This window comes from Phoca vitulina, unplaced genomic scaffold (assembly GCF_004348235.1).
Source record: "Phoca vitulina isolate PV1807 unplaced genomic scaffold, GSC_HSeal_1.0 scaffold27, whole genome shotgun sequence".
Taxonomy (NCBI): domain Eukaryota; kingdom Metazoa; phylum Chordata; class Mammalia; order Carnivora; family Phocidae; genus Phoca; species Phoca vitulina.
Window position 1 is genome coordinate 13,918,962 of NW_022589730.1, and position 14,493 is coordinate 13,933,454.

At 49.3% G+C, this 14,493-nt stretch overlaps 1 protein-coding gene and 1 pseudogene across 1 annotated transcript in view; both read right to left on the minus strand.

Moving 5' to 3' along the window:
- The window catches only part of TNFRSF11A (TNF receptor superfamily member 11a), a 51,203-nt gene extending 36,847 nt beyond the window's left edge, over nucleotides 1-14,356 (minus strand). The window contains exon 1 of the mRNA XM_032422591.1: nucleotides 14,282-14,356. Within this exon, the coding sequence (XP_032278482.1) occupies nucleotides 14,282-14,356 (75 nt within the window). The remainder of the gene's footprint in view (nucleotides 1-14,281) is intronic.
- LOC116643800 lies at nucleotides 1,900-2,262 on the minus strand (annotated as a pseudogene).
- Nucleotides 14,357-14,493: the final 137 nt, after the last annotated feature.

Below are 14,493 nucleotides of genomic sequence, written 5' to 3' on the forward strand. Positions count from 1 at the left end.
TTTTAAAGCACATAAAGAAGTGCTTTCTCATAGGACTGAAATCGTGACAAGTGGTCAGACTCATTTCAGTGGTTTTCTGTCTGGGGGTTCAGTCTGTGACACAGGCCACACTTGGGTGAGGGCAGAAACAGTTTACTCAGGGTGTCTGCTGATAAAGCGGCTGCTAGATTATATCTGTCAGTGATTTCTGTTAACTAGGACATAACTGAGTTATGACCAAATGCCCTTCTACACATTTACATTTTAAATAAACTTGACAGAATTTCAAGCTTAGAGATTTACAGAGTATCAGACTCATTTTCCTTTTGTACAAACCAAAGCTTCACATTCCACACTTCAGAACATTACATAGGCACTTATGGAGACAGTATGTTAGAAAGGCACAAACAGAAGGGGCAGCTTTTGGGGAATCCCCCATACACCCCAACAGATCACCTAGCATACTCCCCTCACCTGGGGGACATTGAGCTATGGGACACATTAAAAACTTGGAGACGCCCTTAAACCAGCCAGGTACGTGGCCCAAGTCATAATGGAAGTGGATACAGAGATACAGAGTGTCTAAACAGAAAACTCCCTGAATGTTCAAAATATAATTCATTTCACAGAAATATAGTTTACACACAACTCTTGAAAAAAAAATCTGCGAAAAGTGAGGCTCAAGTATTCTCTGATTAACATGAAAAGATGTGTCTAGTTTGTTTGAGAGATTGTGAAGGACATTATGATGGTCACAGATACTCTGCTAATTGACCTGCTATTAAAGGATCTGGAATGGGGCACCTGGGTGACTCAGTCAGTTAAGCGTCTGCCTTCGGCTTGGGTCGTGATGATTCTGGGGTTCTGGGATGGAGCCCCACATCGGGCTCCCTGTTTGGCGGGGAGTCTGCTTCTCCCTCTCCCTCTGCCTGCCGCTCCCCCCTGCTTGTGTCTCTCTCTGTGTCAAATAAATAAATAAAATCTTTAAAAAAAAGGATCTGGAACAGGTGGGTGGCTCAGTCGGTTAAGCATCTGCCTTCAGGTCAGGTCATGATCTCAGGGTCCTGGGATTGAGCCCTGTGACAGGCTCTCTGCTCAGCAGGGAGTCTGCTTCTCCCTCTCCCTCTGTCCTCCCAACCCCCATCCCGCTCTTGCTCTCTCTCTCAAATAAATAAAATCTTTAAAGCATCTGGAACATTCTAAAATGCATTTTATGAATATGTTTCCAGTGACAAAGAGGATGTAAAACTCAGACTTGAAGGGCATTCATCACAGCTGGTCAACTCCTACTGGTCTCACTGAAAATCATAAATATGAATCAACCCCCTCCCCACATAGAGACCACACTCCATAAAGGGGTTGTGATTCATTTACTTACTGTGCAAATAAGAGTAAGGCCAGTCATTCCTTTGCCTGTCATTTGCTGTGCTTATGACCAGAAGACACATTCTGCTCTAGTCTAGGGTTTAATAATAGATAGCATCTATCTCTTTATTTATTTACTTTTTTTTACAACAGCAATAACAGATCAAGCCTTCTGATTTTTTTTATTACTCTAAAAAGCTTCTTTTTTATTGTTATGTTAATCCCCATACATTACATCATTAGTTTTAGATATAGTGTTCCATGATTCATTGTTTGTGCATAACACCCAGTGCTCCATGCAGAACGTGCCCTCCTCAATACCCATCACCAGGCTAACCCATCCTCCCAACCCCCTCCCCTCTAGAACCCTCAGTTTGTTTTTCAGAGTCCATTGTCTCTCATGGTTCTTCTCCCCCTCCGATTTCCCCCCCTTCATTCTTCCCCTCCTGCTACATTCTTCTTCTTCTTTTTTTCTTTCTTAACATATATTGCATTATTTGTTTCAGAGGTACAGATCTGAGAGTCAACAGTCTTGCACAATTCACAGCGAAAAGCTTCATTTTTTTATTTAGCTTTCTGACTCTGTGCTTGGGCCTTCAACACTTTCACAACGATTTTCTGCTCCTCGATAAGGAAAGCACGCTTGATCCTGTCACGAACACACTTAGCACACACGGAACCACCATAGGCCCTGCTGACGTGTTTTTTCGTTTTGGACAGCCTCATAAGGACTTTAGGTCTCACAGCACGAACTCCTCGAAGTCGGCCTGGGCACACGCCACGTGCAGATTTTGGTGCTTTCCCAACCTTCTTGGTATAAAGGTAAACGATTCTATTACCAGGGGTTCAGGACAGCCTAGTTTTGTTAGAGGCTGTTTTATAGGACAGCCTACGACGGTAGGTCAAACGCTGGACCATTCTGAATGCCTATGGACGCCGTCCCCAGAAGAGAGCATCTATCTCTTTAAAAGCTCGGCTATCAGCAGACTTTCAAAGCCATCTTTACTGAGCCCTCACATACTTGGGCAAAGGGTTGGCTGGGTGCAGGACTAAAGAAATTAGCGCATCCCTGGCCTCTCAAAGTGTTTAGCACCGGACACAGGCACAGACAGACAGACAACTGTAATAGAGACCCACATGACCGCACAAGAGCTGGTCCATGTACTGGAAAGATCCAAGTCCCGCTAAGTCCCTGGATTTGGCCCTCCCTGGTCATGGGCAGGGAAGGAGACAGAGCAGGGCCTGGGCTACATCTTCCCCAGCTCCAGGACTGGGAAGCAATCATAGAGGGAGGTGCACAAATCCCGGAGGGCAGGGGTGAGGGGCGCAGACAGAGCAGGGAGAAGTGAAGGCTGGTGCTTGGGCAGGTGGAGGGAGACAGAGGAGGGTGCAGTGGGAGCCCCGGGGAGAAAGAGAGTGTCCTTGCTTATAGTCCACAGGAGAAGACTGACGATAAAATGCCATCTGGGGGTGCCTGGATGGCTCAGTCGTTGAGCGTCTGCCTTAGGCTCAGGTCAGATCCCAGGGTCCTGGGATCGAGCCGCGCATCGGGCTCCCTGCTCAGCGGGGAGCCTGCTTCTCCCTCTCCCACTCCCCCTGCTTGTGTTCGCTCTCTCGCTGTCTCTCTCTCTGTCAAAAAATAAATAAAATTTTTTAAAAAATAAAAAAGATAAAAATAAATGCAATCTGGTTGTAATGACTATGATGAAAGAAATAAAACCGGGTGAGGTGATGTGATGAGCTCAGGAGGGGAACCTGGGGTCAGATGACATTCAGTGGAGACCTGGATGAAGGGAGGGAACAAGCCAAGTTCACAGCGAGTGTCAGGAGGAGGAGTATTGCCCGTGGCCATAAGGAACGTTTGCAGAAGTCCAAGAGTGTGCAGGGCTTGATCAGGAAGAGCAGGAAGGCCCCTGTGACTGGTGCAGTGGGGGGGTGGGGGGGGTGGTATAGGAAGTCACACAACTCATTACATAATCACCCAGATCTCGAGGTAATACACCCCCGCAGCGCCCGGACTGTGTGGCACTGACCGTAGGCTCCCATCCGACAGCGACTGACACCATCAAGGTTTAAATAATTAGCACTTCATGCTATTTTCATTACCAGGCAGGAATTACAACATCTGCCATAAGAGGTGGAAATTTTTTAAAAAATTTTAATTGTGATAAGATGCACATAATGTAAAATTTACTATTTTTGTCATTAAAGATTTATTTTTATTTGAGAGAGAGAGACAGTGCACACAAGTGGGAGGGGCAGAGGGAGAGGGAGAGAGAATCTCAAGAAGACTCCCCGCTGAGGTTGGAGCCCCCTGCGGAACTCGATTCCACCACCCTGAGCTGAAATCAAGAGTCAGATGCTTAACCAACTGCGCCACCCAGGTGCCCCAAGAATTTACTATCTTAACCATTTTGCTGTAAGATTTTTTAGGATTAAATATTATGCACAGAAAAAAAAAATCTGACTTAGTTCAGGTGTGATGGAAAAAAACACCTCAAAAACGTAGAGTAACTTATGGCCTATTCGATGTCTTGACATATTGGCCATTTTGACTCAGCAAGCATTCAACAACTGACTTCATCAGCTATCTTGGAAGGTGCCGTGTGGCCCCATCAGCCTCGTCCCCTGAACCACCTGGGTTCCAGGTGTGCTCCTTAAGGAAAACCAGGAGCACTGCACTCACTCGGAAGGGGCGCATCAAAGCTCTATTGATTTTTGCTCAACCCTCTTCCTTACTTTCCTCACAATACAGTCATTATCTCTGTTCCTTGAAAAGAAAACATATGGCCCAAGGGAAAATGAAGAAACAACCTTGCATTTCAAAACTTCAATTTCAAGTGTCTTTGTCTTCCAGACAGATAAAGAGGGAAACAAGTTCGCTACTTGAAAGGAAAGTGCAAGGACCCTTTGTTTCCTAAACACAGTAATTAGGATGGCTTTGACTTGTCTTTATATTATCACCCAAGAGGCTCCAGTGAATGCCGCTTTATTCTCCCAGTGCCCAGCTTTTCTTTCCCTTTTCTTTTTCTTTTCTTCCTTTCTCTCTCTCTCTGTCTCTTTCTTTCTCTTGCCATTCCTGATTTTTTTTAAACTTGTATTCGTTTGAGATGAGAGCTACTTTTCTCTTCTTTCCTGTAGTTAAAGTCAATGACCCCTGTGCTTCCAAGAGCGTGCTGGTCTGCTGAAGCCCAAGGTTCATTCTAGGCCCTGCCTTCATTCTGGAGATGCACCAAGCTAATAAGACCACTATCCCCCAACGTGGCCAGAGAAGGAACTAGATGGTCCCTGGCCCTCAGAATGAAGTCCAGTGCTCTCAAATGTGCATAGAATCACCTGGAAATCTGATGAAAGTGCAGATTCTGATTCAGTAGGTCCGGGGCAGGCCCTGAGATTCTGCATTTCTAACAGGCTCCCGGGTGCAGCTGTGGCTGGTCTCCGTGTGGCAAGGTCAGAGATTACGTCAAAGACCAAGATCCAGAACTTTCTCATATCCCCAAACACCACACAGTCATCTCCATCTACATAAGGATGTTGAGAACCACCTCTCCCATTGCTGGATGCAGACACCATTTACCTTGAGGGGGAGTGAAGGAAGAATTGGCCCTTACAAAACACCTACTGTGCGTGAGGCACTACGCTGGAGGCTTTTCCTTTCTTTGACTTCCGGCATCCTCACAAAGAGACCGAGTGACCTGCTCAGACGGTTAGTGATGTAGCGAAGGCATGTAGCAAAGGCTCAGATTCTTGTTAAAGTGACGAATAATTCTTCCTGAAGGGCCACTGGGATCTCCTAACTTCCCTTTATAGAAGACATAATCATTTCCTACTAGTTCTGGATCAAACTCGAACTCCCAAACATGGGCTTGGAAGAGTTCCACCAATTTTGGGCAAAATTAGAGCTACCCTGGGGGAAGGGGGTTCCAAAATCAAGATTAAAAATCTCTTCCTGGGCTCAAATTCTCTTTTCTAATCGGGACAGAACACAGGTCTGCCGAACCAGCACACAACGCAGCTGGCCTAGCCTCATGCCCGGCACTCCGGCCCGGGAATGCGGGGCCTCTCGCCCTTTCATGAGGTCACTCTACATTCCCTGTCCAGACAGAGCGGCCAGGTGCTCATGCCCCCTGCACTCCCTGGCCTGTGAGGCTCACTCTGCACAATTAAGATGACAACCAGTCAACTGTACATTCTGATCCTTTGCTCATTTGTAATTTTACGCATAAATCGGACCTTGACGGCCTGGTCACAGGGACCCCAATTGGGCCATGGAAAACCTGAGCTCATCGGAAGGGGGCAATGTTTTATGATTTCATTAAAAAAATTTAAAACCATTAGAAATTAATAAGTTAAAGTTTAAGACAGAGATTCCAGTTGTGCCCCCCCGCCCCAGCGCCGAATTTAATTGCCCCTGTATCTGACACTCCCTTGTCAGAGGTTTGGGGTCCGTGTCTAGGCTTCTTGCTACTGTGCATGGTAATACAAACCCCACTGGAGGCTCCCTCTCTCACTCCAAGGGAAAGCTCAAGACCTAATGGTGACCAGGGGCTGTGTATGTTCTGACTGTCTTTCTGTTTGGAACTTTTCTCCTACTGCTTAGGGCAGAGACTTTTACGGCACTGAAAAACAGCTGTCATTAATAGGAAGGATTTAGATGCATGCCATGGTAGAGACGTCAAAATTGGAGTCAGGTCATTGGGCCAAGAGAGGAGTCCCCAGATTCACTGTAATTATAGTAATGCTAAGACATACAGAACATTTAAAGAGATAATAGAGCTACATTCAGCCTGTCTCCCCTCCAGCCCACCTCATTCAGCACAGAGCCGGGCAGGTGGCAGGAGGGGGACACACACAGGACGGTGACCTGTCCTGGCAGGAGCAGAGCGACGGTCCGGTGTACTCCCGGTGGGGGGAGCACAGAGGAGTCAGAGATGCCTCTGCGTCAGGAAGTGGCCGAGGTGATTCAATATGTCACATTTCTTTTCCTCCTGAGTCAGGGATCAACTGGCCCACGGACAGACGGACGGACGGACGCTGTGCTGGGTGTTCGGGGTGCCGGTTTAAACTTGGCTGGCCTTAAAGTCACAGCATTCTTCTTTTTGCATAACAACAGTTAACCAAAGAAAACCCTCACGAGTGTGCACCCTGGATCCTGGTTATGGTATTTCCAGAAACACTAAAATGCTTGCTTCTGTCCTAGCACGCCTGGAGGGTCTTGTTCCCATCCCCACCGGGTCATGCAGTCGACTGCATGAGCACCTTCCCTGAGCGGGGTAAGGCCATGTCACTGGAGGGGACGCTTGGGAGGAGTTCCAGCTGGACCACTTATGAGCTGTGCAACCTCTCCCTCCTGCTAAAAGTGGAGTGAGGATTAGAGAGAATCCATGTAAAGCACCAAGCACATCCTGGCACATGGTGGGGGGAGGGGGAGTCAACAAATGGCAGGTGTTTTTAATATAACCGATCCTATACTATTAACTTAGAGCTGAGCTCAAAACCTTTTTAGGGAATCCCAGGGTTTCCAGCAGTGGTTCTCAAGCTTACTGGTGCATCGGAATCCCCCGGAGAGACTGTTAAACTGGATTGCTGGGCCCTGCCTCCAGAGGTTCTGATTCGGTAGACATGGGGTACGGCCCAGGAATGTGCATTTCTAAAAGCTCCCAGGTAGGGTGGATGCTGGGTCCAGGGACCACACTCTCCACAGGGTAGAGTCCCAGCTCCTGAGGTTTGTTCACACAGCTCTTCACGACTAACCAGCTCACGCCCCCTCCTCTGCCAAGCCGGCCTGATCTTTTCCTGGTCTCTCTGGCCAGCCCTGGACTCCAGACATCAGGACTGGACTCAGTTTTCCCCTGTGTGCTCTGCCCCTTCCCCTGCTGCCTGCCCTCAGAAACACCCCCACCCTCCAGGACCAGGTCACGAACTACCTGCTCCCGTGCATCTGCCCCACCCCGTGCTTCTGGCCATCTTGCGTGTTCCTCTTTTGTGGGGCTTAGACCCTCGTAACTGCAAGGAGTGCAGACTGTCCAGTCCTGTCTGCCCTCCTAGATGGAGAGCCTTCCGGGTCACGGGCAGGGTGGCAGGCGTCTGGCATTTTCCATGGGGTCTTCTGGACTTTTGTTTGTGTGTTTGTGGGGTTTTGCCACTAAGTACAAAATCAGGATCCACTGGATTCAAAGGAAAAAAAGCTGACAGATAGGTTAAAGGAACCAGAATGAATAACTCTGGGCAGAGGGAAGTTGTGGGTAACAATCTTCAACAATGGAAACATTAAAATAAAGAACATTGACCAACTGATCTTTACCCCTCTGTAAGAACAAATTTGAGGAAATGGGGTCAAATTGTGACATATCTGATTTAGGTCTGCTATAGGGAAGTTCCTGATATCGGGAATTATTAACAGTGAACTGGATTAGCAAAGGCGGATGTGAATAATCTCTACTCTCCTCTAAAATGGAACAGATTCTCAACCGTGAAAGTTTTAAATGTGATGTTGCTTTTGTATCTTGGGTACAAAGTTGAGAGGAGGGAAGGGCTCTTTACAGGTTTCTTCTAACTGGATATGGGTTTGGCAGCTGTTTGTGTTACTTAAGGATACACACTGTTAAGTTTGCTGCTAACTGCATTACAAAGAGTAACATATTTTTTTTTTTTAAATCAATACCTTAGGGAAGTGGTTGGTTTTCCCTCTGGGGGGGTGTCATGAGAACCCACATGTGCCAACCCTGCGGGGCTAGTAGGATTTATGCAACACCGCAGTCCTCTCTTCCCACTTGCCAGGTTTAACCATCACATTCACGAAAAGCTAGAGAGTTTTTCTTCCTCATTTTTAATGGAAAGTCTTCAAATTTCTGGTGGTGGGAGGAAGTGGCTCTTGCACTCTCAACAGTGAACAGGAAATGTAATAAGTTATTATTACTCTGATAAACTGGAAGGATAGTTTTTGCAGTCAGTTCTTCCTTCCACTTTGAAACCTGGCAGCTTTCTGACCATGCTGGTGCCAGACGGGCCTCTGTGTCACCTGCTCAGCTAGATTTTTTTTTTTGGGTGGATGGGTGGCGGGGGAGGCGGAAGGGAACTGGGCAGAGAGAAAGGGAACGCTCCTCTGTGGCGCTAGCAATCCACTGGGAAAATGTGTTTCGTGTGAGCGAAAGGGGTTTGCTGAGCCATAGTTCCAAGGTAAACACTGCTTCTATTCAGGGGCAGGTGACATATTTAAGGCCAGTGCAGGAAAACTGAGGGTCAGGTCACACCTGCTTTAATGATGGACCCTCTGGGATCCCTGGCTGCTTATCTCTCTTTAGTCCTGAGTTTGAGGTTTTGATGTTGCCTACATCCTGAACTTCTGATTCAAAGACACCTTTAGGTCAGGAAATGGCTCTAAATTCCAGAGCACACAAATTTCCATGGATCCCAGGGCCTTGGGGCTCTTAGCTTGTTTACCTTGCTGGGGTGTGAAGAATTTTTGTCTCTGCCTTACAGTAAAATAATCCAAAGCAGCTGGGATTCAATGGCCTAAAATTCATCCTCCTTTATTGCTGGTTTAGGGAAAAAAAAAAAATCCTTCTTTACTTGAACCTGAGACAGAAATCTCCTTAAATAGCTGTGAGAAACAAAATTCAAATGGTCAGCTATTTTACTCTGACATCTATCACATCTTTTTTTCTTTTTAAGTAATTGGTCCAACCACATCCTTTGCCCCTGTATTGTGGGCGCCTAGCACAGCTCGGCTGGCTCCGAAATCACTCCTGCACTTGGCTTCTCCTTTCTTTTGCCACTACACCGACCTGATTCAAGCCTTTACTAGCTCTTCCCCCAAACCAGGGCAGTGGCCTCCTTACTGCCCCCTGGACCCACCCCCGGACACCCTTCCCCGTAACGCGCAAATCTGATCATGACCCTCCCCAGCGCACAATGCAACGAGATAAAATCTGAACTCTTTTGCTTGCATATAAGGCCCTGGAGTGCTGGCTCGCTCTCCCTCCCTCTCCCACATGCCTTTGGGAGTCCAGGAGTGCTGTCCTTTTTAGAGTTCCCTGAAAACACTGCACTGTCATGTCTCCTGGCACCAGCCACCCTTGGCCCCCCAGACCAAACGCTGCCCTCTTGTCCCTCCTTCTGAGCTTCAGACGTACACGACTGGATGGTAAGGAAGAAGGAGATATTCTTTCAGGCAGGTTAAAGCACTCTGTCCTGGGTGCCCACCACACATGGAAAAGGCTCTCAGTAAACAGGTCTCCTCTAATCCTCTGCGTGCAGGTCTAGCTGTGTGCCTGCTGGAGAAGGGGGGGCGGGCTATGTCCCTGGTCTCTGTCTCCCCAGCCTGTTGCAGAGTGTCCCACATGCCGTAGTAGGTGCTCACTTCGTTGAAATAAATGAACACAGATTCAGTGTTATTTCTCACTCTTGGGTTCCCTGTCCTGAATGTGGCAGCCCGCAGACATCAAAGGCTGAAAGAGGAGGGGCCCACACAGCAAATACAGATATCAAGTGATCAGCACACATCCATAAAGAATGACGGGGGGGCGGGGGGGTTCTGCCGTTTCTCATGGCAGCACCCGGCAGCCCTTGACTTCGGAGACAGAGGGGAAGCCTGCCAGGGGCGCACGGGCAGGTCAGTCTTGCTGCAGGAAACAGACTGAGCTTGTCTCTCAGAATGAGGACAGAGATATGGGGCTGTGCTTAATCTCACTCGCCGCCCACGCGGGGCTCAACCTCAAAAGCTCACTAAGAACTTTAGATGGACCAAGTCTTTTGTTTTGCTGAAGCCCCCTGTCTCCATCTTGGTTTCTTCAGGCTCAGTGTTTTGGGGGCAGAAAGAACGAAATGAGTTTCTAGAGGTGGATCCTATGGGAAGCCCACTCATTGCAAGCAGAGGGAAACACAAAGAGAAAGGGAGTGACTTCCTACCAACCAGGTGGAGAACATAACGGTGTGGTGCTCCGAGGGAGAATCACCTGCTGGGCAGAATGCTCCCCAGGCCAGCTCTGGATGCCTGGAGGTGAGGCCAGGTTGCCTTAGGCTCAGTCAGGGGTGCTTCCCTGTGGACTGGGGTCAGGATGCTGCAGGGAGATAGCAGACAGGCCACTGGTTGTCTAGGGAGGCCACCTGGCCAGGCAGGTAGGTGCCCTTGGGAGTGAATCACCTAGAGAGCCGTACCAGCAAAAAACCAAAACAAACAAACAAACAAAAACCAAAAACCAAACCAAACCAAGACAAAACAAAAATGGCCTAGACAACATTCCTAATCCATTGGACACACCAGGACACACCGTGTGGGAAAAACACTAATATTGTTTTCCCCTGTACTTCAAAAATAGGAAAATACAATGAGGGAAATTTTAATACTGACATGGCATATAAAGTTCATGCAGCGCCTTCTTAACACAACACTCTCTGCAAAGGAGGCCCTGGTCTGGAACTCCCCTTTTCATGGCCTCATAAAACACTGATTTACTGACCTTCAAAGATACACCTTTATTGTTTCAGTTTTCCTGGTGTAAGAATTTCTGGTAGATAACTGAAAAAGCAAGCTCATATTTCCTTATCAACACAGAGAATGTGTTTATATTACAGATTTGTCATTTTGGGGGCGGGGGGAGTAGTGGGAAGGAAGTAACAGGCGAGGCATTTGAAATACTTGTTATCAACAGAATGGACTAAAAGACCACTGATCTACATGTCTGTGGTTCTCCAAACAAAGTATTAACATATAGCCAAGTCTTCTCTCTAGGATGGGATGGGGCAGGAAGACAGCAAGCAGGTGCCTATCCTACAGCCTGGAGCTCCACTCTAGGGGATTTCCTCCGTGGGGTCTCCCCACAGGCTTTTCCAGGGCCCTCTGGCTTATCTGTCTGATCAGTCTACCTTACCACCTCAGCAAGGGCCATACAAGAGCTATTTCAAAAACTGTAAATGTTTAATGACTTGTCTGTTGTGGGTTTTCCTGAATTAAGTGCTTTGTACTATCTGTAAAGTCATTAAAAAAAAAAAAAAAAAACCAGTGTGGGTTGTTTTGGTTTGTTTTTTCAAGATTCCTTTAGGCCTGAACCACTCACACCACCCTCTGGACTAGAGAGCTTTCCTTCCCCAACAGCTTCTTGGCATCAATCCCTCTTTGACCTTTGATTTCCCATCTGTGCTGCAAAGACCACTTCAGAAAAAAACCCCTTCCTCCAGACGTCCACCCTAATTGCTCTAGCTGCACTCTTTCCCTCCTTCCCTCCGCCCCCACTCTGCACTTCAGTCATCACGTGCTGCCTTATTATTATTACAGGTTCACCTGTCTAGTCCTCTGACTAGACAGTGGCCCGTGAACGCAGTTGTCTTCGTCCTGTTTCTCACTAGCACGGTGTGGGTGTCGCAGGCCATAAATCTTTGTTGGCCTAGGTCTGAATGAATCTGCCCTTAGGTCTTAGATAACTGGGGACAAACACGGCTACTTCCAGTCAGTGACCTTAAGGAAAACAGTGAGCTTCTCTATTTTCTTCCTGGGAATAAACAGCAGAACTATTAACATAAAATCATAAAATGTTTTTATCGGTGGGCAAACACTGAAAACAAATTCCCTCCCAGATACGAGCAGAGATCTAATCACAGGAACGTTTTAAAAGGCAAAACTTTCAGCCTTCCAGGGACGTTTCCATGTATCTACCAGAATGTCAATGAAACAAAATACAATACTTGTAGACAAAGCACTTTCTAGAAGCCGGCTTTGCCAGCGATTTTACAAAACCAACACGCCCTGCCTCTCACTAAGCCGCTCTTCAAGCCTTGCCCAGGGTGTGATAACTAACACCAGTGGACTGTCAATGCCATTCCTTTTTTTTTGAACGAATGAATCGGTTGGCCAAAGAAGCAATGAAACACTCAGAGAACCACATGCCACAGCTGAACATACCACGTTACCATCTGGGGGTAATACTGCCACTGTTCCAACACCCAGCCCCGCCTTTCAGAATTAATGGATTTCCACTGGTGGGACTGGGCACAGACTTCTATCATTTGATTAGAACTGTCGTAATATCATTGGTTTCCTGTTTAGGTATAACTCAAAACTGCACCTAATTCGAGTGGCCAAAAGGGAAAGGGAGGGGAAATAGCACTTGCTGAAAGCTATCTCCAAAAAAAAATAAATTTGTTTTCATAGCATCTGCTGTTCATATTAGAACCTACTGCGTCGAATGAATAGATGTATGTATGTAGGTTTTTGCAAGAGCAGCGTGAGATGCTTTTTTGGAACTGCAGAGTGGGTAGGTTTTTCTCAGGTAGCTAACCGTTCCCGGGCACCCTGGTCCTTTAGTTCAAATAAGGTAGCACCCTGTCCAACCTGTCGAGCACTTCATTAAGCAACACCTGACGTGCTTAAAATGAAAAATTCCATTAGGTTTTTCCGCCTTCTTTTCCCTCCGCCATTCTAAGAGACCCATCCCCATAGGAGCGGAATAGAATGAACCTTCACGAGAGTTTTCTGCTCCAGCCTACAGCATATTCCTATTATTTTTGTCAAGACTTTAAATCCCAAGCCAGCTTCCCCCCCCCCCGACCCCCCCACCACCGCCGGCCCATCTCTCACCCCAAACACAGCTCTACAAGTGCCTCTCCCGTCTTCACGGGGTTCTGGGCCATTCTGCGGAGCCCCTGTCAACAACAGCCTCAGCCAACTGTAACAGAAGGGAAATCTGAAACTGCCGAAACCATGAAAACCACCACCATTCACTCTTCCCTCTGAGGAACTTCCAAGCATACAAGGTTTTTACAGTGCTTGCGGCGCTCGGCTTGCTGCACTACAGCTCTCCTCCAGGAGCTCAGGAAATCAGGAACCAGCTTTATTTATTGGCAGCTGTGCTGAGTGATGCGGTAAAGAAATTTCTGTCTGAGCAAACCAGGCGGCAACAAGGATCTGAGAGGATGTTCATCTTCGGGCACGCTGAAGCCTCGCCCTCCCGAGGCAAAGGGCGGACGGCCCCCGTGGGGAGCCCCAGGTGCATCCCGGGCTGGGGAGCCCCAGCAGGGCTGGCAGCAGCGAGGACGAGCCCCGCGCCGCTGGGCATGCCTGCCATCCCAGCCCCAGCCCGGGCCGAGCTCGCGCACAGCGGGGCTCAGTTTCGGGCTCCCCCCACGCCCCGGCCCCCCGCCTGAAGCACCCCATGGGCCTTGGTTTCTCCAACTGCGAACAGTATTCTGTCCTAAGGTCATCAAAGTGTTTCCAAGGACAAGTGATTCTATGGGCATTGAGACCTGGGGACCTTAAGCTGTCAGTGGGGAGAGTCGGAGGGGAGGACGAGACAGAAAAAACAGAATGCGGGCGGGGGGGCATAAAAAGGAAATCTTATGTCAGCTTTCCCGCAGAAACTGCCAAATTCGGTTTCACTGCGCGCTCTAGACATCCCGGTGAGGCGACGAGCCTTGCTCTCTCGTCTTCAGGTGACCAACGAAACTGAGGTGGGGAGAGGGTGCGAAGCCAGGTAGAGGGAAGGGCCTAGCGCTCCCGACGGACTCAAAATGGCCTGGAAGGAGCGGTGGTGTTAGGAGCGCTTAGCTAATGTGGGCACGTCTGCGGCTCTGAGTTTCCCCCTCGCTTATTCCGTTCGCAGGCGGACAGGGGCCGCGTCGGCACGGCAGCTACTCTGCGTGGGAACTCGAATAACTGCCCCCAAAGCCTGCCACGAAGTGGACTTTTGGAAGCCCGTGTCCGGGGGCTGGGGCCCCGCGACTCCGGGTTCTGCGCCCCGACACCCCTCCACTCGCCCTTCCCGTCCCTCCACTGTCCAAGCCGCGGAACCCCTTTCCGCCGTCGCCTGCTTCTCGGCCAGGTCCCGGGACGTCCCAGGACGTCTCGCTGCCCCCGCGCCCGGGACCCTCCCCAGCTCCCGAGGAGGCGTCGCGCGCGGGCACGGGTGCGCGGGGAGCGGGAGCGGCCGGGCGGCCTCCTTACCTGCAGCGGGCCGAGCAGCGCGCAGATCGTGAGCAGCGCGGGCAGCGGGCAGCGCCGCCGGGCGCGCGGAGCCATGGCGCGGTGGGCGGGCGGGCGCCGCGCTCTGCGGCCTCTGCGGCCCGGGCTGCGCGACTGTCTGGGACCTCCCGGTCGGCCCGCCCCGCCCCGCCGCCGCGCGCGGCCCCGCCCCGCCCCGCCCCGCCCCTCCACCT